Raw genomic sequence first — 21,888 nt, forward strand, 5'->3', positions numbered from 1 at the left:
CCTCGCCCTGGCGCTCGCCGCCGGCCCCGCGCTGCGGCCGGTCTGACACCCGCGTTCCATCGGCGCCGGCGGGGGCGGGGCGGGGGCGCGCGGCGCGGCCGGGGGCGGGCGCTCGTTGCCCCGGCGACGGCCGCCCTTATAAGGGCATGGGGTAGCCGCGCGCCGCCCGGAGCCGTGGGCCGGCGAGAGGGCGGGGCGGGGCGCGCAGCTGACCCTCCCCCACGCGGCCGCGCAGCCTTAACCCCTGCGCGCCCTGTCTGGGGCATCGGGGAGCTCCGCGCGGCTCCCGGCAGCCGCGCCCCCCGGGGACATCTGCACCCGGGCACGCCCCCGCCGCACACGCGCGCGCCCCGCATTGCTCTGCTCGGCTGCCAGCTGGAGCGGCCCCCCCTTCCTCAAAGTCTCCGCGGCCCGCCCCGCCCCCGCCTCGCGCTCCGCTCCGGTGAACACCTGGTGTCCGGAGTCTGGGGCTGGGGGGGCCCGCGCTGTGAGGTCAGGGGGTCCCCCTCTCTTCTTTCAGGCTTCAAGGGTGGGAGAGGCAGCGCGTCGGTCGACCCTCCGGCCGGCCGGAAGGCGTGCTAGCCCGGGGCTGTTGTCCCGGGTCCCCCTTCATTTCCTTTTCTTTCTTTTTTTTTCCCTTCACAGAAAGGGCTTGGCCTCGTGACCGGCTGGGCCACAGATGTGCCCCCCTCCCACGCTCAGAGTCTCCCAGCTGCCGCCACGCCCCTACCCCCCTCCAATTCTACTGAAGCAAGCATTTATTAAGCACCCTTTGTATGCAGGGCCCTCCAGGGCACGCATTTATTAAGCTCCTTTCACATTTGAGGCCTAGTTGGAAGTTGAGGCCTGACTCTGGTCTGTTAACGTTTAACCAGTTAACCGGCCGGAAAAGTCCCTCTTGGGGTGACCTTTCACCCCTGAGTCACAGTTCTGGCCGCTAGGCCTGTTCTGTCTCCTGTGCAGGCCTGGGTCCAGTATAGACACCAGGGCACTTAGCCAACCTGGACAGGGTGCCCTCTCTTCTGTGCCCTATCAAGGGTCTTGTGAAAATGACCCTAGATGAGCCCTCACATGAGGGCACGTAAAGGAACTGAAGGTCAGGTTTCTGCTAGCCAGGTACACCCAGCCCTGTGCCTTTGGACCTAAGCAAAACAATCTGCCTGGACACCATGTGAAAATCCAAATACAGAAAGCAGGAAAGACTAGGATCAGATTGGAGCAGGGACTTCCCAGAATGTACTCTGCTTTAGTGACAAAGCCTGGGTGGCCCAGAAGATAAATCAGTTTAGGGGTCAGAGTTGATAATTTGGGATGAGGACAGTCCTAGATTGAACTATTCTCAAATCCTTGGTGCCAGTATCTCAGGAAAGGATTGAAAGGGTGGAGGGAGGGAAGGAGGGCTTAGGAGGAAAGAAGGCTCTGGAAGAGGGGGCTGCATCACAGAAGTTCAAATAAACAAGGATTTTGGGAGACTTCTAAGTGACAGACCCAAAGGGAAGAGTTTGGGATGGGAGAAAGTGAGTTCCAGAGAGGTCCAGCCCTGTCCCAGTAGGCCCCCAACTCTTAGCCCCCCTCACCCTTGGGGCCCAACCGGATGGACCGGGCCTTGCCCCGCCCCCATAACCCCTGCCCGTGGCCCCGAGGTGACATTTGACCCGTGGTTGCGGAGGACCTAGGGACAAAGACACTGGGCCCATCTGCCGCTGGGATGCCCGTGGGAAAAGCCAGATACTGTCGGAGCTGCCTGGGAACCAGTCCTGCACACCCCCCACCCCCAGCAGGTGACCTTGGCTGACCACTAACGATCTGGTGGTTAAATCTTAAAAAGGCCTGGGCCAGCCAGACGGGCTAAGGTGCTTGCCTGCCTTCGGCTCTGGGCACTGTGTGACAGGATCCTGAAGATTTGTAGGGTGTGAAAGAAGAAAGCGATCCTCCTTCATCCCCAGCCCCACACACACCAGCAAGGTAGCCTGCCTCACTTGGCCTGGTCCCTCAAAGCCCCCCAGAGAGTGTGGGACAAACAGGTCCTCAACCCCAGGGGTGCTCCAGCCTCTACTGCCTGAGGTACTGTGGCAGCCCTCCCCACCCCCACTCCCCTGGACAGACAGCTCTACTGGTGTGGCCCGCAGGCCAGTCCTGCTCTACAGTTTCAGTCAGGAGACGGGAGAGAACCTCAGCCCAGCCCCCACCCAAGCAAAGGGTGTGGCCATTCAGTCAACTGCTGCCAGTCCACACAGCCACTCAGACACACACAGTCACACAGTGCTTTCTCTCCTGGGGAGCCCTCTTGGGGCTTGTTCCAGGTATCCCCACTCAGAGGCTCTCTACCATAGCAGGACATCAAGTTTTATTTTATTCTTACTATTTTCAATTATGTGTATCTGTGTGTGAGCCCTGGGAGGCCAGAGGCATTAGACCCCCTAGAACTGGAGTTTCAGGGGGTTGTGAGCAGCTATTATGGGTGCTGGGAACTGAACTCTGGTCCTCTTGGAGAGCAGTAAGTGCTCTTTACTGCCGAGATATCTGTCCTGCCCCTCAATTTATCAACAACAAAGAGGACAACTTTGTCATCTACCTTCATTCTACCTTTGCGTGGGACCTGGGAATTGAAGGCAGACCTCTCACATTGCCACTTGGTCACAAGCACTCTTGCCCAGTCAGCCACCTCTCTTGTCACTTTTTTATCTCATTTATTCATCCATTCACTTTTTGTTTTTATATTCAGGTGTATGTGTGTGTGTGTGTCTACATTTGTGTCTGTGCACTATGTATCTGCCTGACGTCCACAGAGCTCAGAAAAGGGCACTGGACCCCTGTAACTGCAGTTACAGACAGTTGTGAGCCACCACGTGGGTGCTGGGAACTGAATCCCAGGTCCTCTGCAAGAGCAGCCAGTGCTCCTTACCATTGAGCCTGGTCTCCACCCCCACATTCATTTTGTTCTTTGCTACTGTCTCAAGTAGTCCAGGCTGGCCTTAAACACACTATATAGCCAAGGATAGCCTTAGACTCTGAATGCTGGCATCACGAGTGGGCACAGACTTCCTGTTGCATGTGGCACTGGGTTTGGAACTCAGGACCTTGTGCATGCTAGGCCTACACTCCACCCACCAAGGCCTTTGTTTCCCCCCTGTTTTGCAGAAGACTCCCACATATTCAGTAAGGGCCGGGACCAACACAGGCCTCCTTAGCACAGGCGGGTGGGATGGGCACACAGAGGCGGCTCTGAGGGCTTCAAGCATGCTCACCAGGTGCCCTAAGGCTGAGCAACCACCAGCCCTCTACTTCCTGTAAATGCAACTTCCAAAGCAGCCTGGGGTTCCTCTTCCTGGGAACAAGCTTCTCATCCACACCCTTAAGCTAAGCCTAACCCCACCCCCACCCCCACACCCCCACCTCCCCCCACCCCCCCGCCAGTCTCCTCTTGAAGAGAAGCTCCAGCTGCCAGGGACAAAAGACAGGTTTGTATGTTATTTCGTTTAATTACATTTGTGAGGAGGGTGTGTGAATATTAATGCAGAGCCTGCAGAGGCCAGAAGGGGGCGACAGATCTCCTTGACTTGGAGTCACAGGCGCCATGGCTGCTGAGGCTAGCTAGCAATTAAACCCATGTCCCCGCAAGAGCAGACCCTGCTCTTAGTCGCTGGGCCCTCTGCCTCCCTGTCCACCACAGAACATTGTGACACTTCCACCACCCCGTGGGTCACATGCAAGCTTGGTCCCGGCCCTACAGGAAGGTCTGGACTGGCTGGGGTGCCCCAGGATCCCCCAGGGCCCTGGCGGTAGCTGTCAGCACTGCCAACTCCTCTGCCTGCTGAGCCTGCATCCGAGCCATCTGCTGCTCCAACTTCCGGCATTGCTCTTCCTGCTTCCGGTGGGCTTCTCTGAAGGCCAAAGCCAGAGCGCTGCAAGCAGGAGGAGATGGGAGATCCCTGGTTGAGCTAGGACAAAGACCTAGCTGGACAAAAACTAGGACCTGTGGGCTTGTCCGTTGCTTCTCTTAGAATCAGAGAAATCAAGGCCCAGGGAGAGCCGCGCTGAGTCCCACCTGTGAGCCTTGCACAGCTCTCTGTTCAGCTCAGCACTCTGAGCTCCTCTGGTTCGGCCCTTCTGAGCCATCTGTTCCAGCTGCCGCCGCAGGGACTGCAGCTGCGCCCGCAGGTCCACTGCCCTGAAACAGTGCAAGAGAGGCCATCTCAGCCACTCTCAACCCTGTCCCTGACCTCACACACCTGCAGACCCCATACACTTTGGTGCCTGCTGTATACAGTGCTTCCAACCACACCCCCTTACGCATCCACCCCAACCCCACCAGGCCCTGGTACTCACCGGGTCAGAGATGCTGACAGTTCCTGGGATACGGTCTCAGAGTCCCACACTTTGCCCATCTGACCACCCAGGAGAGCAGGAGGACCCTAAGGGAGGGGACAGGAGAGAACATGCTGTGCTCACCCCAAGTTGGATATGGAAGGTGCCCAGATCCCAGCTAGAATTTAGTTTAGTTTCATTTTATTTGAGGCAGGGTCTCTCCGTGTGGTCCTGGCTGTCCTGTGGAACTTGCTCTGTAGACCAGGCTGGGTTAGAACTGAGATCTGACTACCTCTGCCTCCTGAGTGCTGGAATTGAAAGCTGTGGCATGGCTGGGGGCCATCTATTTAATATTGTGTGTGCGTTGCGCATGTGCCGCTGTTGCACAGGAGGTCAGAAGACAACTTACTGGCGTTGGTCTGCTTTTCACTCTTTGTGTAAAGAACAGGACACATGCCATTGTCTCCATAAAATCTGGGGTCTCCACCTTTCTGAGGCCTGATTCAAACAGGCCCAGCTGTTTTCTTTTTCCTTTGGGTGCTGTTAGAACATCACTACACTTTAAGCCCCTCACTAATGAAAGTGTCCCCCAGCTCGGGTTGACCTCCACGACCCCCACCCCATCACCCTTTTCCTTTAGCTTGCCCGGCCTGGGGTTCTCTTTTCAAGTTCTAATAAATTGAGCTTCTGTTGGCTACATTTTACTAATGAAGCTAAGAACCCTCAAAGGGACCCTAATTCTCCAGCTCTGTTGAGGCGCCCCAAGAATTCCAGTAACCCTTCTCTCCTGACTTCTAAATATTTTTTGTTACCTTTAAAGATTAATTTATTGGGTTGGGGATTTAGCTCAGTGGTAGAGCGCTTGCCTAGGAAGCGCAAGGCCCTGGGTTCGGTCCCCAGCTCCGAAAAAAAAAACCAAAAAAAAAAAAAAGATTAATTTATTTTTATTTTCCGTGTATAGGTGTTTGCAAGCGTGTGCGTGCAGAGCCCACAGAAGTCAGAACAGGGAATCAGAGCCTCTAGAGCTGGAGTGATGGTGTTGAAACACTGAGAGAGGCTGGGGCTCGAACCTTTGTCCTCAGCAAAAGCAACCAGGGCTTTTACCCGCTGAGCCACGGCTCCAGCACCGTCTATACTCCTGGGATTGAACCAGGCAGGTTCGGCCAGAAGCGCCTTGACAATGCGTTCTTTGGGCTGGATAGCAGATATTCGCAGGTACCGTGATGGCAGGAGCTGTACCTGGTAGTGCTGCTGTCTGTCCTCCCCAGCCTCCTCCTCGCTGCTCGGGTCCTCGCTGCTGCCTCCGCTGCTGCCATCGCCCATGAGATGAGCCTGCTCCCAGCGAAGCTGCTGCAGGAGCAGTCGGAGAGCAGGGCCCTGGGCCCGCAGAGCCGCCTCCCGAAGCTCCAGCCCGCGCTTCTCTCGCTGTGCTAGCTGCAGCCGCAGCACCAGGTCAGCCAGACCGTCCTACAGAGCAGAGGGGTCTAGAGTTAGCTGCTGGGGAAACTGAGGCCTTCGCGAGTACCCCAGAAGTCTGGCAAAATCTCTTACCAACGTCATGGCCTTCCTCTTGTAAAAGCTACAGAGGAGAAAAACATTTGCGGAAGCTTCTAGAATTTCTCAGACCTCACTTTTTTTTTAATTTAATTTACGATACGGATAATAGTGCAGATCATACTCCCAGCACTGGATGCAAAGACAGGTGAATCTCTGTGAATTCAAGACCAGCTTTGATCTACATAGAGCTGTTTAGCCAGCCAGGGTTACAGAAATCCCATATATGTGAGTTTGAAACATGAGTGCAGTTCTGGAAGAGGCCAAAAGAGGGCGACAGAACCTCTGGACCTGCCACCATGTGGGTGCTGCATCTGAACCCGATCCTCTGCAAGAGCAGCCTGCCCTCCTAAGCACCGAGCCTACTCTCCAGCCCAATTCTTGTATTTTTTTTCAACATTGATTATTATACATTTTTGGGACCTGGTCTCACTGTGGAGCTCAGTCTAGGAGTCATGATCCTCTTGTGCTGGGGTATGGGAGAGGAAGGGAGTGCACATATGTGGTAGGCAAGAGCTGCACTACTGAGCCACCTTGCCACTAGCCCCAGGAACTCGCCCTGGCCGCAGCCCAACACCTCCCACAGGAAGAGAATGTTGGGAAAGCAGTTAATCTCGACTTTCAACCTGACAGGATCTAAAATCTCCAACCCTGTGGATATGTCTATGAGGGGGTATCTAAATTAGGGTAACAGAGGTGAAGACACCCATATTCCCTGGGCTGGGGGCCTGGGTTGGGAGCCTGGACTGAGTAAGAGGTGAGCTGCAGCATATGTCTCTCTGTGCTTTCTAACCGCAGAGGCAATGTGACAGTTGCCTCAGGCTCTGGCACTCATGGCAGACCACACCCTGGAACGGTCAGCCAAGCAGGAACAAACCTTCCTTCCTGAAATTGTTCCTGTCAGGGATTTCATCATAGCAAGCCAAGGGAACTTACAGAGTCTTATGGAAAACCTAACCAGGGGGACAGACTCCTATGCACTCCTTAAAACCTCACCTTCAACTCCCCTTCATACAAGAGATCAGCTCCCCACCTAAGGGAGACCCTGCTTGCCCCTGGGCTCCAATGACATCATCGAGGATGTGTTGTGACTATCTCAGCACATTCCTACCCGAGTAGCCGCTAGGTCCTGCTGGATCTGAGACTTCTCCAGCTGAGGCAAGGTGGGCCCGGGCTGTATCTCCAGAATGGTCTGCACTGTTGCTTCTGCATGGGGCATAGTGGGCTTGGGTGCAGTGGCAGGATCAAGTACTGGGGGGATCTTCAGCAGAGCCCAGCGTTCTCGGAGATGCTGGACATAGCCGTGGAGCTGAGCAGCCAGTTCCTCTGGTGTAGGCTTGTCCACACTACTGCCCTCTGGACTATAAGAGACAGGGGGCAGGCCAGCTGTTCCCAACACACAGCCCTAAGGAACCACACTTTTATGCTACCTGAGGCCTACCAACAGCATCCACAGCACGACCTACACCCAGCCGATAATCTTCCAGCATTCTAGTATGGTAGATGCTGGGGCTCAGCCAGTAGAGTGCTTGCAGCTCAGTCCTCAGAACTTGCCTAGCATGCGTGAAGGTCCATGCCTGGCACCATATTAATAGCCCAGCTCTTAGGAGATGGAGGCAGGAGGAGTTCAAGGCCACATTCAGATACGTAGCAAGGTGGTGAGCCTTGATGGTAATAATGCCACTAGAGGAATTTGAATTTACTTGTGAGGTGTGCGCAGCTCAAACTGGGCACCAAGGCTGCACTGGCACTGAGGACTCTCTGCACAGAGACTAAGTCAGGAGCTCACAGCCATTAGTATAGACGTTCCTTACAAGTATACTGATAACCTTCCCAGGTTCACACAACTTGTCAAGAGTGCCATCTTTCTCTGGGGCTATGTGAAATCCTGTCTACTTCCTGTACCCCTCCTCTTTACTTCCTGGCTGCAATGATGGATTGACACCTCTGAAATCATGAGCTAATAAACCTAATAAATTTCTCTTCACTGTATTTTTTTCTCTTCTTTTTTTCGGAGCTGGGGACCGAACCCAGGGCCTTGCACTTGCTAGGCGAGCTCTCTACCACTGAGCTAAATCCCCAACCCCTGTATTTTTTTTTACCCAGTTTTAGAGGCTGAAGCTAGGGTCTACATTACTTGATGCTTTGTGTATGTGTGTGTTTGCTTTTGTATTCATTTCAGACAGGATCACTCTGTGTGGGCTAGCCTGGAACTACTCTAACTCTGTCTCCTGAGTGCTGAGATCAAAGACTGTCACCACACCTGGTGCCACTGAGTAACCGACTCCAGTCAGGCGTTGTATCAGCCAAACATGATGAGTGCAGAGCCAACCCTGAGCAGTGAATGATGATCCTAACCCCAATGCCCCATGTACAGCAGGCTTTGGGACATGCCCCCCATCACTCTCATGGACCAGCAACTCTTGTGCTTCCTGTGGGTACCTGGGCTGGGGTGTCTTTACATCCATGGCTACTTCCTTCTTCACCAGCAGCCTAGAGGCCTCCTTCTCAGCAGCCTGCAGGTCGCCATTGGTAGCTCCAACTCCAGCTCCTAGACCAGCTGTCTTCAGAGCAAGCAGCACCTCATACACCTCCTCACAGTCCTTGCTGTGGGATAGGATCTAAATGTTTCAACATTCAACCCCAACCCAGGCAGAGATAGGCAGATCTCTGTGAGTTCCAGGCCAGCCTGCTGTACATAGAGAGTTCCAGGCCAGCCTGGGCTACACAGTGAAACCCTGTCTCAAATAAATATATAACAAACTACAAAAGACACCTCCCACCCCTCATTCTTTATGGGTCAGAGTAACATGTCATTGTGAGGCAATGTCTGAAGGTCCTGTGTCCCTCTGTACATAAGGCATCCTGGCATGCAGCACCACCCCAGCCCCAGCAACCACCATCACTGGAAACAGGCACAGACCTATATTGTAGAGCCAGGTGCAGGGCTGTGGCCTCAGCCTCTCTCTTGCCCAGCTTAATGCTGAGGCTCTCACAGCGGCCCTTGTAGCCCTGGAGCACAGCCAGCAGGAGGCGGTTGAAGCACTTCAACTTCTCAATGTTCCTGCCTCCAAAGGTGGGCAACAGGGAAGGTGAGTGACACTCCAATCACCCAGAGCTGTTTTCTCCCCTTCCCAATCACAACCCAGTGGCAGGAGAAATTGTGTCCTTAAAAGCTCAGCAGCTATAATTCAGCTGCTCACCCCTGGAGCTGTCCCATCTGGTCTTCCATGAGGTACATCTCTGGGGATGGACGCTGTGTGGAAAGGCACCCAAAGCTCTGGGTGCTGGAGTCACTCCGAAGGCGTTGGAGAAAGGGGTGAGCCATGGGGGAGTCCTGCCAGGAAGACATGACTTGATTTATCTAACATCAAAAGCCCCAGAAGTGTTTTTCTCCCCTTTTTTGCAGGGCTGGGGGTGGAATCAGGGCCTTGGATCATATTACCAATCTGTTTCACCACTGAGGTACAACAACATCTTTGGTTTGTTTTGGGGAGGGTATTTGCATACACATGTGGAATGTATTATGCATGCGTGCATGCCTGTGTGTGTGTGTGTGTGTGTGTGTGTGTGTACCATGGCATGTGAATGGATGTCAGAGGACAACATATGGGAGTCAGTTCTCTCCTTTCACTTTGTGGGACCCAGGGGTTGAACCTGTATCAGCAGACTTGGCAACAGTTGCCCCAAGAAGCTGAGGCATCTCATCAATGATTTTATTTTTTCTTTAATATGGAGACAGGGTGTCACCACATTTACTGGTCATGATCCTTCTGGTCAGGCTCTTAAGCAATTGGGGTGACTGTGGGGTGACTGCTTTGAGCTACCAAGCTGGTAATTTAAGCTTTTTATTTTTTCTTTTAATTTTATGTATATGGGTGTTTGCCTTCACGTCTGTCTGTGCACATGCATGCCTAGTGCCTGTGGAGCCCTGAAGAAGGCATCAGATCTCCTAGAACAAGAGTTACAGATGATTGTGAGCTGCCATGTGGCTACAGAGAATTGAACCTGCGTATTCGATAAAAGCAGCTAGGACCCTAACCATTGAGCCATGGCTCCAAGTCCTATTTAGTTCTTTTCATATATTATAGGTTGTATTGACAGAGAAGCTCCTGAAGCAGGACGGTAAACAACTCCAAATAGTTTCAGGAAGTCCCTGAAACTGAGCAGAAACTGGACTAGGCCCCTCCCTGCCAAAATAAGGAAAGTCCCTTTGAGATTAGTGAACAAAGAAGCAAGCAAAGAAGACCCTGAGATAAGACCAGCTGTGTGAAGGAGGTTTAGACCAGAGTCACTAAGAAGGGACAACTTCCAACCTGCAGTGAGCTCCAGGTTCCCAGTTTTAGTGAGTTGTCACTCATGCTGTCACTCAGACTCTGGTGATGCAGCTGTCTTTGAATCATTTCTGTCCATCAACATGTACATAACTACAATCCTATATGTACCCATATTCATACCCATAATGTGTACCCATAATCCTATTTGTAACTCCAATAAAACTCATTGGTTCACTAAGTTGAACTTTAGTGGTGTCCGTATTTGATGTGTCATGGGCTCCCTATCTGTGGTCAGTTGATGTGTGTAGTGTCTCCCCAGGAAAAGTTTTGTCTTTTATTATGGGATCCCATAAAGCACAAATTGATATTTGCCCCTCACACTGGGAAAGCAGGGATCATCATGACATTCACTCAGAAGGCTTTATTCTTACCTGAGGTGCCCAGGGTCTCCTTTCTGCCCCAGAACTGCTGGAGTTGCTGTTTCTACGGCCTGCTCTGAGCATGGAGGGAGGCGGGGAGGCCTCCAGCTGCATCAGGGAATCCTCCAGCTCCTGTACCTGTCGGTGACAGGGGATCAGGCCTTGACTTCACATATTCAACCAATTCTCTACAGCAACCGGAACCCCCGTCAATGTGGCCTGGGACGGTTCCCAGCTGCCACAGAGCTCTCAACACTCAAGGCCTAACCAGGGGAGTGCACCTACTGGCAGGGTGATGGGGGAGGCAGAGTTTATTTTATTTTTTTAGGATTTATTTTTATTATTTTACTTGCATCGGCGTTTTCCCTGTATGTCTGTATGAGGTGTCAGGTCCCTTGGGAACTGGAGTTACAGAGAGTTGCCACATGGATGCTTGGAATCAAACCTGGATCTTCTGGAAGAGCAGCCAGTGCTCTAGACCGAAGAGCCAACTCTCTAGCCCTCCACTTTATTCCTTTCTAACTTTTTAGGAGACTGTTTCCCGGAGTCATTTATACTGCCCCAACTCAAGCCGTCTCCCACCTCAGCCTCGCAAGCAGCTGGGATTTCAAGTGTGCACCACCACACTCAGGAGAACTCATTTTTGTTATTGTGAGAAGCCTCTGAAAGCTAAGCGCTGAGCCACGCCCCTAGCCCCTCATTGGAGTATTCTACGCTGTCACTCTACCCTGAGCCACGCCCACAGGCTGACGAGGATTCTTAGCAGAACCAGCTAGGGCTCTGTTCTGTTTTGAGACGATTGCCTATCTTTTCAAAGCTAGTACTAAATTATGATCTTCTCATCTCAGCCTTTGAAGTCCTTATCATTACAGGCTTGTCCTATCACATCTGGGTTTAACGTCACCCATAATCTGTAGGTTTTTTGGTCACCTCTACTAAACGCCCCGAGCCACTGCTGTCGCCCCTCCTCCACCTTCAGGATTATGGTCCACCGCCAGACTGTTCCTCTCACAGGCATCAGATGGCGCAAGTGAACACCTGCAGCAGGGTTCCCCTCAGAACCCACCACACACAAGAACACAGTTGTAAATCCTGCCCAGCCTTCAGCACCCTGCGTACTGTGACCTTCCCCCACGTGCCTTCACCTCTCCCACTCAGTTCCAGCTACAGTGATCTCAGGAGTTGTGCTGGTTCGTGTGAACTTGACTTCAGCTAGAGTCATTCTGGAAGAGGGACCACAATTGAGAAAATGCTCCCCCAATTGGACCTGTGGACATTTTCCTGACTGACGATTGATGGGGAGGGAGGGGCCAGCCCATTGTGTGTAGTGCCATCCCTGGGCAGGCTGAGATAAGAAAGCAGGTTGAGCAAGGCATGGAGAGCAAGCCAGTAAGCAGCACACCTCCATAACCTCTGCCTTCAAGTTCCTGCCTGAGCTTCCCTCAGTGACAGAGTGAGGCCTGAGAATTTTAAGATGAAATAAATCTCTTCCTCCCCAATTGCTTTTGATTGTGGTGTTTTATTACAGCAATAGAAACCTTAAAACAAATCTGGCATAGCTCACACCTTTAATCCCAGCACTAGGGAAGCAGAGGCAGGGGGATCTCTGTGATTTCGAGGCCATTCTGGTCTACAAAGTAAGTTCAGGACAGCCAGGGCTCTGTTACACAGAGAAACCTTGAATTGGAAAAAAACACCACCCCCAAGATAAGATTTGTGTCTGTCTGTCTGTCTGTCTGTCTGTCTGTCTGCGGTGCAACTGACACAGACAGGGTCTGTAACCCAGGCTAACCTTGGACTCAGTCTACAGCTGAGAAGAACGTTGGTCTTAGCCAGGGCTCGCCAGAGTAGAGATTGTCCCTCTTGAGCTTCCTGCGTGTTAAGATCGTGGGGTGCAGACTGCCGGTCTCCCTTGCTCCCCCTCTCACCGCGCTGTCTTTATTGGTCACTTCCTTGGCACATCTGCCACTGCTCCACCCACGTCAGTGTCTACTCTCAAAGCAGGATCTGCCTCTTTCCCAGTCACCAGCTCACCTGTCTCTGCAGAGTCTCATTCTCTGCCTGGGCGTCCTGCAGTGAAGCCTGAGTCCGCGCCAGTTCCTCCTCCCGGGTGCCCAGGGCCAGCCGGAGCCAGGCGTTCCTCTCTATGAAGTGCGCTGCCTCCTGCTGTCCAGGTCCAGAGGCTTCTTCCTCATTACCAAAAGACCCCGGAGCTCCCGGGTCTCTGTCTTCTGCCTCCACTGGCTTTGAAAAGCTTAGCGAGTGGCGGCGCCAGGCAGCTACAACTGCCTCCAGGGAGCTCAGCCTGCACTTCAAGGTCTCATACACATTGGGTGCTGTTATCTCAGCAGGGCCAGTATCCAGAGGGGCTTCTTGCAGGGCCTGGTGGGCTTCCACCTCAGGCTCGCGCCGTTCTTCCGGGCTCAAGGGTAGGACCCCATGGGATCCCACATCACAATCCTCCTTGATCCTGTGAGGATAATCAGGAACCCTAGCCACCTGAGACTCAGCAGAGGCGGAGGGCTGACCCCAGGGTCCCTAGGAAGGCTGAGCAGGGACTGAGCTTCATGGCTGGAGGGTAAAAAGGAAGAGGAGAGAAGCGGGCAGGGGAAGCTATGGCAGGTGAGCAGCTGGAGGCAGTTGAGTATGGGCCCCGGCATCCTACCGGTTCCCAGGGCCCTGCAGGCTAGGACCAAGATGTTCCTGAAGCAGCTCAGGTTTAGTCTCGAAGCTCCCATTGGTGGTATCTACCTCCTCTGAGCTCTCAGCTACTGGGTCCAGCTCCCCCTGTGAATGACACTCCCGTGCATGTGCGGGTGCGTACACACACACACACACACACACACACACACACACACACACACACACACGGGCTCTTGGTCATCACATCCAGCTCTCCCTGTGGAGGTCTCCCCTGTACCACAACAGGTTCTGAGCCAAGCAGACCTGGGTTCCCAGGATCCATGGGCTGGGTGTGGCAGGAAGAGGGGCACACTTACAGGCAGAGGATGCCTCCCTCGCCGGCTTCGGGGTCGTGTGGCCCGGGCACTCATTACTCTTGTCACTACAGCCTGCTCTCAGTTCTTGCCTTTTGTTACCTTGGTATCCTTGTTTTTTGTTTTTTCCTGTAGGAGTTTTGGTTCGTTTGAACTGATTGACACATTTAAATATTTAAATACCTCTCCAATAGTGCCCACTGTTTACTTGTCTCCTCCTCCCCGTCACCCATCTCTACCGGGCATTCCTTTTCCCTCCGCTGTCTGAATTCATTTCTCTTATCTGTGCCCCCTCTCTTCCCTATGGAGGCATTGAGTGGTATCCTAAGATTTCTCCTTCTTCCCACGACTCTCTTAGTACCAAACTCCCTCACCCTGGGGATTGGCCCTGCGGCCCTCTTCTCTTCTTCTCCAGGGCACCTTGGGAAAGGTCTGAACTCCTAAGAATATCTCAGGCCATTCTGGCCACTGGCTACTGAGGCTGCAATGGCCAAAGGTGGCCTGGGAGAGGCTGAGAAACAGGAAGCTCCCTACCCTGATCACATGGACAGTTATTGTTTTGTTTCCTTCTCCAGGATGCCAGCTTCCTCCAGAACAGGAAGAGGATGGAGGACCAGGACCTTTGTCCCACTCCAAGATATCAGTATCCCCTTATCCCAGCCCAAACATGTAGTGCCTCCATTTTTATTTTGGATTTTCTGTGTCCCCCTGTTCATCAGGGCTCGCTCTAATGTGAAGGTCTTTTTAAAATTTTATTTTGTGTCTCTAAAAACAAAACTAAGAGAGTTGGCTCCAGCACTTGCATAGCTTTTATTTTTCATTATTTATCTTTGTCTGTGATGGTACTGCTTGTCTCCGAGATCGAACTCAGGTCGTCAGGATTGGCGGCAAGAGCCTGCACCTGTTCAGTAGCCCACAAGGTTTCTCTTCAACGAGACTGAACTACTGCATCAGGCCGTTGGAGTCACCGGCGACAGTGAGCTTGTCCACAGTGGCTTCTTTACTTTTTCTTTCCATTTGGTTTTCACACAGCGTCTCATATAGTCCAGGCTGTCTAAACACCCGATCTTCGTCTTCGGGCCTCTGGAGTGTTGGGATGACAGGTGTGCACCACCAGCTCGCATCGCGGAACTAGTGAATGAATACCAGCCCAAGTCACATAAGTAACTGAGAGGGCCCTAGGCAAGTCCAAGCCAATTCCTACCCCGTCAATCATCAAACGGCCCCGCCCAGCTCAATCTCTTGTCCTATCACAGCAGAGGCCTTGAGAACCTTAGTGTGATTAAGCCCGAACTACAAATTCCTCTCAGTTTTGCTTCAGTTCACCACGGGTCACACCCACTCTCAATACTACCCCTCCCTCTTCAGCCCCATTCCAGCCCGTTACACTCCAAGCTACACCCCTAGAACGCCTCAGCCTATCAGCTTCCACGTCCTGAAGGCCACTGAACTACATTTCCCAGAAGGTAGCACTTCCGGTAAGGAAGATGGCGGCTTCCTAGAGACCTGATTGACTGGCCCCGGTACCCAGGCAGTGGAACCTGCGGCGGTGTGAACGCGCGCGAACTTTGTGTCGCCGCGGTCTAACTTCGACTCGGCTTGCTGCAGCTTCAGGTTCGTTCTGCTTGAGAACTTGGGGGGGGGGGAAGCTTGAAGTCCCGAGACGCTACCCCGAGAAAGGCGCATCCTTTGCAAGGTTGGTCGGCTATTTGGGTTTCCTGTGTTTCCCCGGGAACCTGACCGGCGCCGCTTCAGGGGAAAAGGAGCTTTGGGAAGCTTCTACAGTGGATAAACCATATAGCTCTAGAGTTAGAGTCCAGCCTGGGCCACATGAAGCTGTCACAAACAAAAAGGAAAACGAACAAGCTGTTACTTCACCTGAGGGTGGTTCCTGGACACAGTGTCTTATGGGAGCATTCTGCAGCCTTCAGAACTCCTGTGCTGTAAGGGGCTCATGCCCAACTTCTGGCTTCCTTGTAACCAGTGTCTTTACAAACACTTAAGGCAGGATCCTGGCTTCCACTATCCCCCCTCCATCCAACCACTCGGGAACTATGGAGGTAGCCGAGGCCAACAGCCCCACTGAGGAGGAGGAAGAGGAAGAGGAGGAAGAAGGAGAGGAGCCGATTTCAGAGCCCAGGCCTCACACTCGCTCCAATCCTGAGGGGGCTGAGGACCGGGCCATCGGGGCTCAGGCCAATGTGGGTAGCCGCAGCGAGGGCGAAGGTGAGGCAGCCACTGCAGATGATGGGGCGGCCAGTGTCCCGGGAGCTGTGCCCAAGCCCTGGCAGGTACCAGCACCAGCATCTGAGGTCCAGATTCGAACACCAAGGGTCAACTGTCCAGAGAAAGTGGTATGTGGGGAATCTTGGCTGGAGATGGAGGGGATGGAGGCCCTCAGACAGGCCACTCCTGCCTTGTGAGTCTTTAAGTTGCTGCCTCAATTTTCTACAGGTTCCATGAACATCACACACTTGGTAGCTTAAACGTCACCAAATTTAGATTCTTGTTTTTATTTTTATTTATTTTTTTATTTTGTGGCATCTGGATTTCCATGCGCTACTAACCACCCCCCCACCTCCATTCTAGGCCGAGGCTCCACCCCTGAGCCACACTGCCAGCTCCTCTTGAGCTTTGCTTACTGGGTCCCGCTCAAGCTGTAATGGCTGTCTGGTTTGGTCCTGTATTCTCTGTCTTCTCTTTGTGTTTCAGATCATCTGTCTGGATCTTTCAGAGGAGATGTCTGTGCCAAAGCTGGAGTCCTTTAATGGGTACTGTGGCATTGAGTTTGGACATAGGCAACTCAGAATGCATAGGGTGATCCCCTCACACCAGGATCCAGGTGTCCATCACATTGACACTTCCAGGGTTGTGTCCTAGTCTTCTGTCCATATGTGTGACACTCTTAGGAGCAAACTGAACCTAGCTGGCCTCAAGGTGATGGGGTAGGCCACTGTCTAGCTCGTGAAGCTTTGTGTGTGCCCCTGGCACACCTGGGGTATCAGGTGTTACATCTGGACTGGCCTTGGCTCGGGAGCCAGTAGCACACACCTGCATCATAGCACTGGGAGGTAGGGATGGAGAAGTTGGGAGTTCAAGGTCGACCTTGGCAATGCAGCTTGGGCTGTATGGCATGTTTGAGGCTATACACTACACAGTGAGTTTGAGGCTAACCTGGTGTGTATTAGGGCCCAGATCAAAAGTTGGTTTTCCCATATTAGAGCTGTGACTAGAAGCAGATCTTCCCACTTCAAATGATTTAATTAAAGAAGAAAAACCCCTCATAGGCATGCCCAGCCACTGGGGTTTTAGTTAATGCCAGATGTTGTCTAGCATTAACAATCAACACTAACTGTCACACTTGGCTATCTGTACCCTGCCGCTAGGAACTGACCTCTGTCACCCTGCCCTCCCTCCCAGGTCCAGAACAAACGCCCTGAATGTGTCTCAGAAGATGGTTGAGATGTTTGTGCGCACGAAGCACAAGATTGACAAGAGCCACGAGTTTGCCTTGGTCGTAGTGAACGACGACTCTGCCTGGGTGAGCTGAGGAAGGGCAGGGACCCTAGGGGACCTCAGGACCGGGAGCCCGGCACTGAAGTCCTGGCTTCCCCACAGTTGTCTGGCCTGACCTCTGACCCACGTGAACTCTGCAGCTGCCTGTACGACCTAGAGACGGCATCCTGCTCCACATTCAGTATCCTTGTCGCTGTCCCTAGCCTTACTTCAGTGGCACTGTGGCGGGGGCTCAGTAGTCCTATGGGGTCCCTACAACATAGCCCAAGTCGTGCATCCAAAATCCGAAGCCATCAGATCCAAGTACAGATGGTTGTGAACCTTCATGTGGTTGCTGGGTTGAACTCAGGACCTGTGGAAGACTAGCTAGTGCTCTTAACTGCTGAGCCATGTCTCCACCCTGCCCTATAATTCTTTATTTTTCAATATTTATTTATCGAGATAGGGTCTTTCATTATGCAGCTGTCCTAGAACTCACTGTGGACCAGGCTAGCTTCATACTCACAGAGATCCACCTGTCTCTGCCTCCCAAGTGTTGGGGTTAAAGTCATGTGCCACCACTCCACATCAAATATGCAATTAATATATTTTTGAGACTATTTCTCATGTAGCCAAGGCTGGTCTTGGGTTCACAGTGTAGCTAAGGATGGCCCTGAGCTGATTTGTCTGCCTCCACCTCCTAAAATGCTGGACTGACGTGTGCTGGAGAGTGTAACATAGCTGTGTGCTTGCTGAACAGCCACTGTAGTAACTGAGCTACTAGCACCACACTGACTGAGCTACAAGTACCCTAGCAACTGAGCCCACGTCCCAGCAAACGGGGGATTTTTGTCCAGTGAGATCACAAATGGAGTATTCCATGTATGACATTCTAGGCGGAGTCACATTCAAAACCCACCACAGGGAGGTGCTGGGGGTACAGGAGTGTCTAGACTTTCAAAAACACAAAGTCAGCACCACCAACAAGAAAAGGGAAACAGCAGGTAGCTGCCTGTTACACACAAGGATGCCGAACCCCAGCTCCAGGCAGACCAGGCTCCATCGCTGGCATCGCTGGTGGGATAGGTGTCAGCAACAGGACTGAGCATGTAGCAGATGCACTCAGGGACCAGTGTACACTTGCTGCTCTCTTAATGCTGATATTTGCCTGAGAAATCACAACCATGTTGTTCATTCTGTTGGCCCTAACATGCAGGATGCCTTCCCCTGTCCCCCAACCACCTGAGTCAAGGAAGCAGAGCTGTGGCAGGACAGTGGAGCCCTAGAGGGCCTCCAGTGGGTTGAGACCAGCGTCCCCCTTTGTGGTGTGTGAGGGGAAGCAGGCTTAGAGGTGCAAAGTGAGGTGGGGTCACACAGCCTGTACCCGGGTGTCACACAGCCTGCACTGGGGGGTGTCACACAGCCTGTCCCCAGGGGTCACACAGCCTGCACCCAGAGGTGCTTATCATCTTCTAAGGTGTAATAGGTCAGGGAATCCCCTGCCTCCAAGCTGGCACCTTGTCCTTAACATCCTCCCAGATTTGGAAGGCCTCTTCAGCCTCATGTAAGTGCTCATCCAGAGTGGGGCATGGCCTTGGGTTTCTTCCCCACCAAGGTGCTGACCACTTAAGGCCGTCCAGTGGGCGGGGCTTCAGGATAACACCTGTGCCTAGCTGGGAAGCATGCATTGGTTTTTCCTTTGAGAATACTTTTGAAGACGTCTTCTAAGTTTTTTCATTATGTCTTTACTTTGTGTGTGGGCATACATGACATGGTACACGTGTGGAGGGGCGGAGGGCAATTTGTGAGAGTCCTCTGCTTCTGCCTCGTGGGGCTCGTGCATTGAGCTCAGTCCCCAGGCATGGCCTCAGATGCCTTCAGCCCCACTTCCCTGTCTTGGCTTTCGCTTAACATGCACTGCCCCTAGGATCTTGGCCTGAGGAACTTGGCTGAGATGGGGGTGCTAATGTCACATACAGGGCCCCATGGTGGCAGCTCCAGCTGCTGGGAGAGGGGTTTGGGCCAGGGTGGATGACAGCTGGGTATCGAGCCCTCCCCATTCTGTAGCCAGCAGAAGACTGAGCTGCCAGTCACAGAGAATGTGCAAACCATCCCACCCCCCTACGTCGTGCGCACCATCCTGGTCTACAGCCGCCCACCCTGCCAGCCCCAGTTCTCCTTGACTGAGCCCATGAAGGTGAGACTGGAGGGAAAGGGAGGGAAGAGAGGGCAGTGGTTAGACACCAAAGGGGACCTGTCAGGATCACAGAGTGGGGTAAGCGCTCACCCACCTACCTCTCATCCACTGCAGAAGATGTTCCAATGTCCCTACTTCTTCTTCGACATCATTTACATCCACAGTGGCCCTGAGGAAAAGGAAGACGATATGAGCTGGAAGGTGAGATGTCACATGGAGAATGGAGGAGACATCTTGAGACATCTTACTTGGGTCTGCCTCTCCTTGCCACTGAAGCCAGTCATTTAGTCATTTAACAACCATTCTGTACATTTCCACTCTGAGCTGTTGTTGAGGACTGGGGAAGCCACTGCTCTGGCAGCCCAGGGAGCAGAGTCAGCCCTCCCACACCAACCCTAGCACCCTGCCCTATCCCTGACATTACCCAGCTGTATCCTCCCCTCCAAACCTCTCCCAAGTTGTTCCTTCACCTATGAACTTGCTGTGTGACCTTGAGTGGGATCTAAAGTCTGTGAACTTGTAGGTCAGATAAAGGCACTTGCAGACAACCCTGAGGACCTGGTTAAAACCAGGACCAGCATGATGAGAGGAGCGAACTGATGCCCCAAGATTGTACTCTGACCTCCACACCTACTCAGCCCAGGCAGCCCCACACACCTGTGACTCCAGCCCCTTACCTGGAGTGAAGTCCCTGAAGGGCTGAGGAAGGGATTGTGATGTGAGGGTGTCCCTTCCAAGTGACTCTCTCTGCTCTAAACCTGCCAGGCTTCAGGTCTGGTCTCACAGTCTTCTTTGCAGCTGTTCACTAGTCTCAGGGATTTTCTTTACTCTGCCAGGGAGGGACCTGGTGCATCTGCTCAGTTTTAGGGACTTCCTGAAGCTATTTGAAGTTGTTAACCTTCCTGCTTCAGGAGCTTTTCTCCAGAATAGAATGTTTCAATCTCAGCGGAAACTTACATACAACAAAAGGCTAGCCTGTACTACACAGTGAACCTTTTTTGAGGAAAGCAAAAACACCAAACCAGAGAAGAGTCCTCCTGTGGGGAGCTGCCCTTGGCTTCCCCTCTGGCTTAAAGCAGGGTCTCTTGTACTGCAGTTGTCCTGGCTGGCCTCTAGCTTCAGGATCCCCCCACCCCCACCCACCCCCGACCCTGCATGGAGAGTGCCAGCATCCTCCCACACTGCATTGGGAGTTCCTCTGGTTTCAATGTGCCCTGCTGCATTGAGCTTTCCGCAGTAGTTTTGTGTCTGAGCTGTTCCTGAGCCTCACACTGTGCTTGTAGAATGCTGGGAAGGAGCTCTTGGGTCCTGCTGCTTGGTTGGGTTAGGACGGTTGTTGACTGCAACAGTTCGTGGCCTGGCCAACTCCTCTTTATCCCGAAGAACCTACTCTGGATGTCCCTTCCTCTCGGAAGGCCTCCAGAGACAGGGAGGGCCTGTAAGGTCCCATGCTCACTCTAAACAGCCTGCACTGCCTTCCGCAGGACATGTTCGCCTTCATGGGCAGTCTGGACACCAAGGGCACCAGCTACAAGTATGCAGTAGCACTTGCTGGCCCCGCCCTGGAGCTGCACAACTGCGTGGCCAAGTTGCTGGCCCACCCGCTGCAGAGGCCCTGCCAGAGCCACGCGAGCTATAGCCTGCTGGAAGAGGACGAAGAGGCCGGTGAGGGGGAGGCCACTGTGTGACAACTCCACACCGTCCCATGAGGAGAGAACCCACACCCTCGTCACTGGCACATGCTCAATCTCACACTGTCCACTGTAAAGTCATTCTTCCTGGGACCATTTTTGTCATCGGAATAAAAGTCTGAGGCCCCAGAGCCTGCCCTTGGTGTCACTGGGGTCACTGAGACTTGTTGCTCACGAGTCACAGAAAACAGGCACTGAACAAGGCAGTGGTGACTTCAGGCTCAGCTGTATCTGAGTGACCCTCAGGCTGGTGTTCACTGCACTGTCCAAACTCCTCTTCACCCTACAGAACCCACTCCAGATGTCCTTTTCTCCAGAAGTCCTCCAGGGAGGGGAAAGAGCTGTTGTAGGTGGATTGGCATGGCTGCCATATTTGGGACCTCCTGGATACACAACAGTCCCAGCTCCAAGTGGAAAATGTGTTTGGGTAACACCTGTCACCCCCAGTCTCAGTACCCTGATCTGATTGAACGTGTGTAGCCATGTGGCCTCACCATAAGCAGTCACTGCCTGGGGTTTTGGAACCCTGATGTCCTAGGCCAGGATAGGGCCATAGGGTTTACACCCTAGAAAAGGAAGGGAAACCCCGGAGCCCCTCAACCTCAGGTCAGGCCGGAGGCTCATCCTCTCCACCTTCTCCATTCATAGGAAACAAAACAGCAGTGGGTGGGAGTTGGGCTCACATTGATATAGGAGGTGAGGACAGGGGGAGGCCAGTTCTAGGTCAGCAGGGGCTGCATAGAGAAGCACTGCATCGAACAGAGCATAAAAAATAGGGCAGGGGCCTATGACGACTCAGCCATCAAAAGCATAAGCTGTACTTGCAGAACACCCTGATTCAGCTCCCACAGCTGGTCTCACAATTCCACTTTCCAGGTATCCAGTGCCCTCTTTCTGGTCTCCATGGGCAGCAGGCAAGCGTGGCACACAAACATGCAGTCAAAACCACAC

At 53.1% G+C, this 21,888-nt stretch overlaps 2 protein-coding genes and 1 long non-coding RNA gene across 6 annotated transcripts; 1 reads left to right on the forward strand and 2 right to left on the reverse strand.

Moving 5' to 3' along the window:
* Positions 1–3,462: 3,462 nt before the first annotated feature.
* Ushbp1 (USH1 protein network component harmonin binding protein 1) lies at positions 3,463–14,079 on the reverse strand. 3 transcript variants are annotated; one of them, NM_001033687.1, is made up of 13 exons: positions 13,929–14,019; positions 13,558–13,683; positions 13,224–13,345; positions 12,593–13,028; positions 10,571–10,696; positions 9,066–9,199; positions 8,786–8,926; positions 8,305–8,469; positions 6,974–7,223; positions 5,548–5,775; positions 4,330–4,415; positions 4,049–4,171; positions 3,463–3,905 (listed from the first exon to the last, which is right to left on the reverse strand). In NM_001033687.1, the coding sequence occupies exons 2-13, from the start codon at positions 13,609–13,611 to the stop codon at positions 3,728–3,730; spliced, it is 2,043 nt and encodes a 680-aa protein (NP_001028859.1). In that variant the 5' UTR covers positions 13,612–13,683; positions 13,929–14,019; the 3' UTR covers positions 3,463–3,727. The 3 variants fall into 3 exon arrangements, with proteins under 3 accessions (NP_001028859.1, XP_038950222.1, XP_038950223.1); XM_039094294.2 differs by lacking the exon at positions 8,786–8,926 and having other exon boundaries at positions 13,929–14,079; XM_039094295.2 differs by lacking the exons at positions 3,463–3,905; positions 4,049–4,171; positions 4,330–4,415; positions 6,974–7,223 and having other exon boundaries at positions 5,599–5,775; positions 13,929–14,079.
* Positions 14,080–14,282: 203 nt separating this feature from the next.
* LOC134482465 (uncharacterized) lies at positions 14,283–15,569 on the reverse strand. The gene is made up of 2 exons (XR_010058639.1): positions 15,433–15,569; positions 14,283–14,685 (listed from the first exon to the last, which is right to left on the reverse strand). It is a non-coding gene; the product is annotated as an uncharacterized LOC134482465 (long non-coding RNA).
* Babam1 (BRISC and BRCA1 A complex member 1) lies at positions 15,037–21,068 on the forward strand. Of its 2 annotated transcripts, NM_001006964.1 has the most exons (9): positions 15,037–15,168; positions 15,559–15,908; positions 16,267–16,325; positions 16,975–17,095; positions 17,173–17,251; positions 18,589–18,613; positions 19,117–19,246; positions 19,361–19,447; positions 20,731–21,068. In NM_001006964.1, the coding sequence occupies exons 2-9, from the start codon at positions 15,609–15,611 to the stop codon at positions 20,932–20,934; spliced, it is 1,005 nt and encodes a 334-aa protein (NP_001006965.1). In that variant the 5' UTR covers positions 15,037–15,168; positions 15,559–15,608; the 3' UTR covers positions 20,935–21,068. The 2 variants fall into 2 exon arrangements, with proteins under 2 accessions (NP_001006965.1, XP_038950224.1); XM_039094296.2 differs by lacking the exons at positions 15,037–15,168; positions 19,361–19,447; positions 20,731–21,068 and having other exon boundaries at positions 15,609–15,908; positions 19,029–19,153.
* Positions 21,069–21,888: the final 820 nt, after the last annotated feature.

Source organism: Rattus norvegicus, chromosome 16, assembly GCF_036323735.1.
Source record: "Rattus norvegicus strain BN/NHsdMcwi chromosome 16, GRCr8, whole genome shotgun sequence".
In the NCBI taxonomy this organism is placed as follows: domain Eukaryota; kingdom Metazoa; phylum Chordata; class Mammalia; order Rodentia; family Muridae; genus Rattus; species Rattus norvegicus.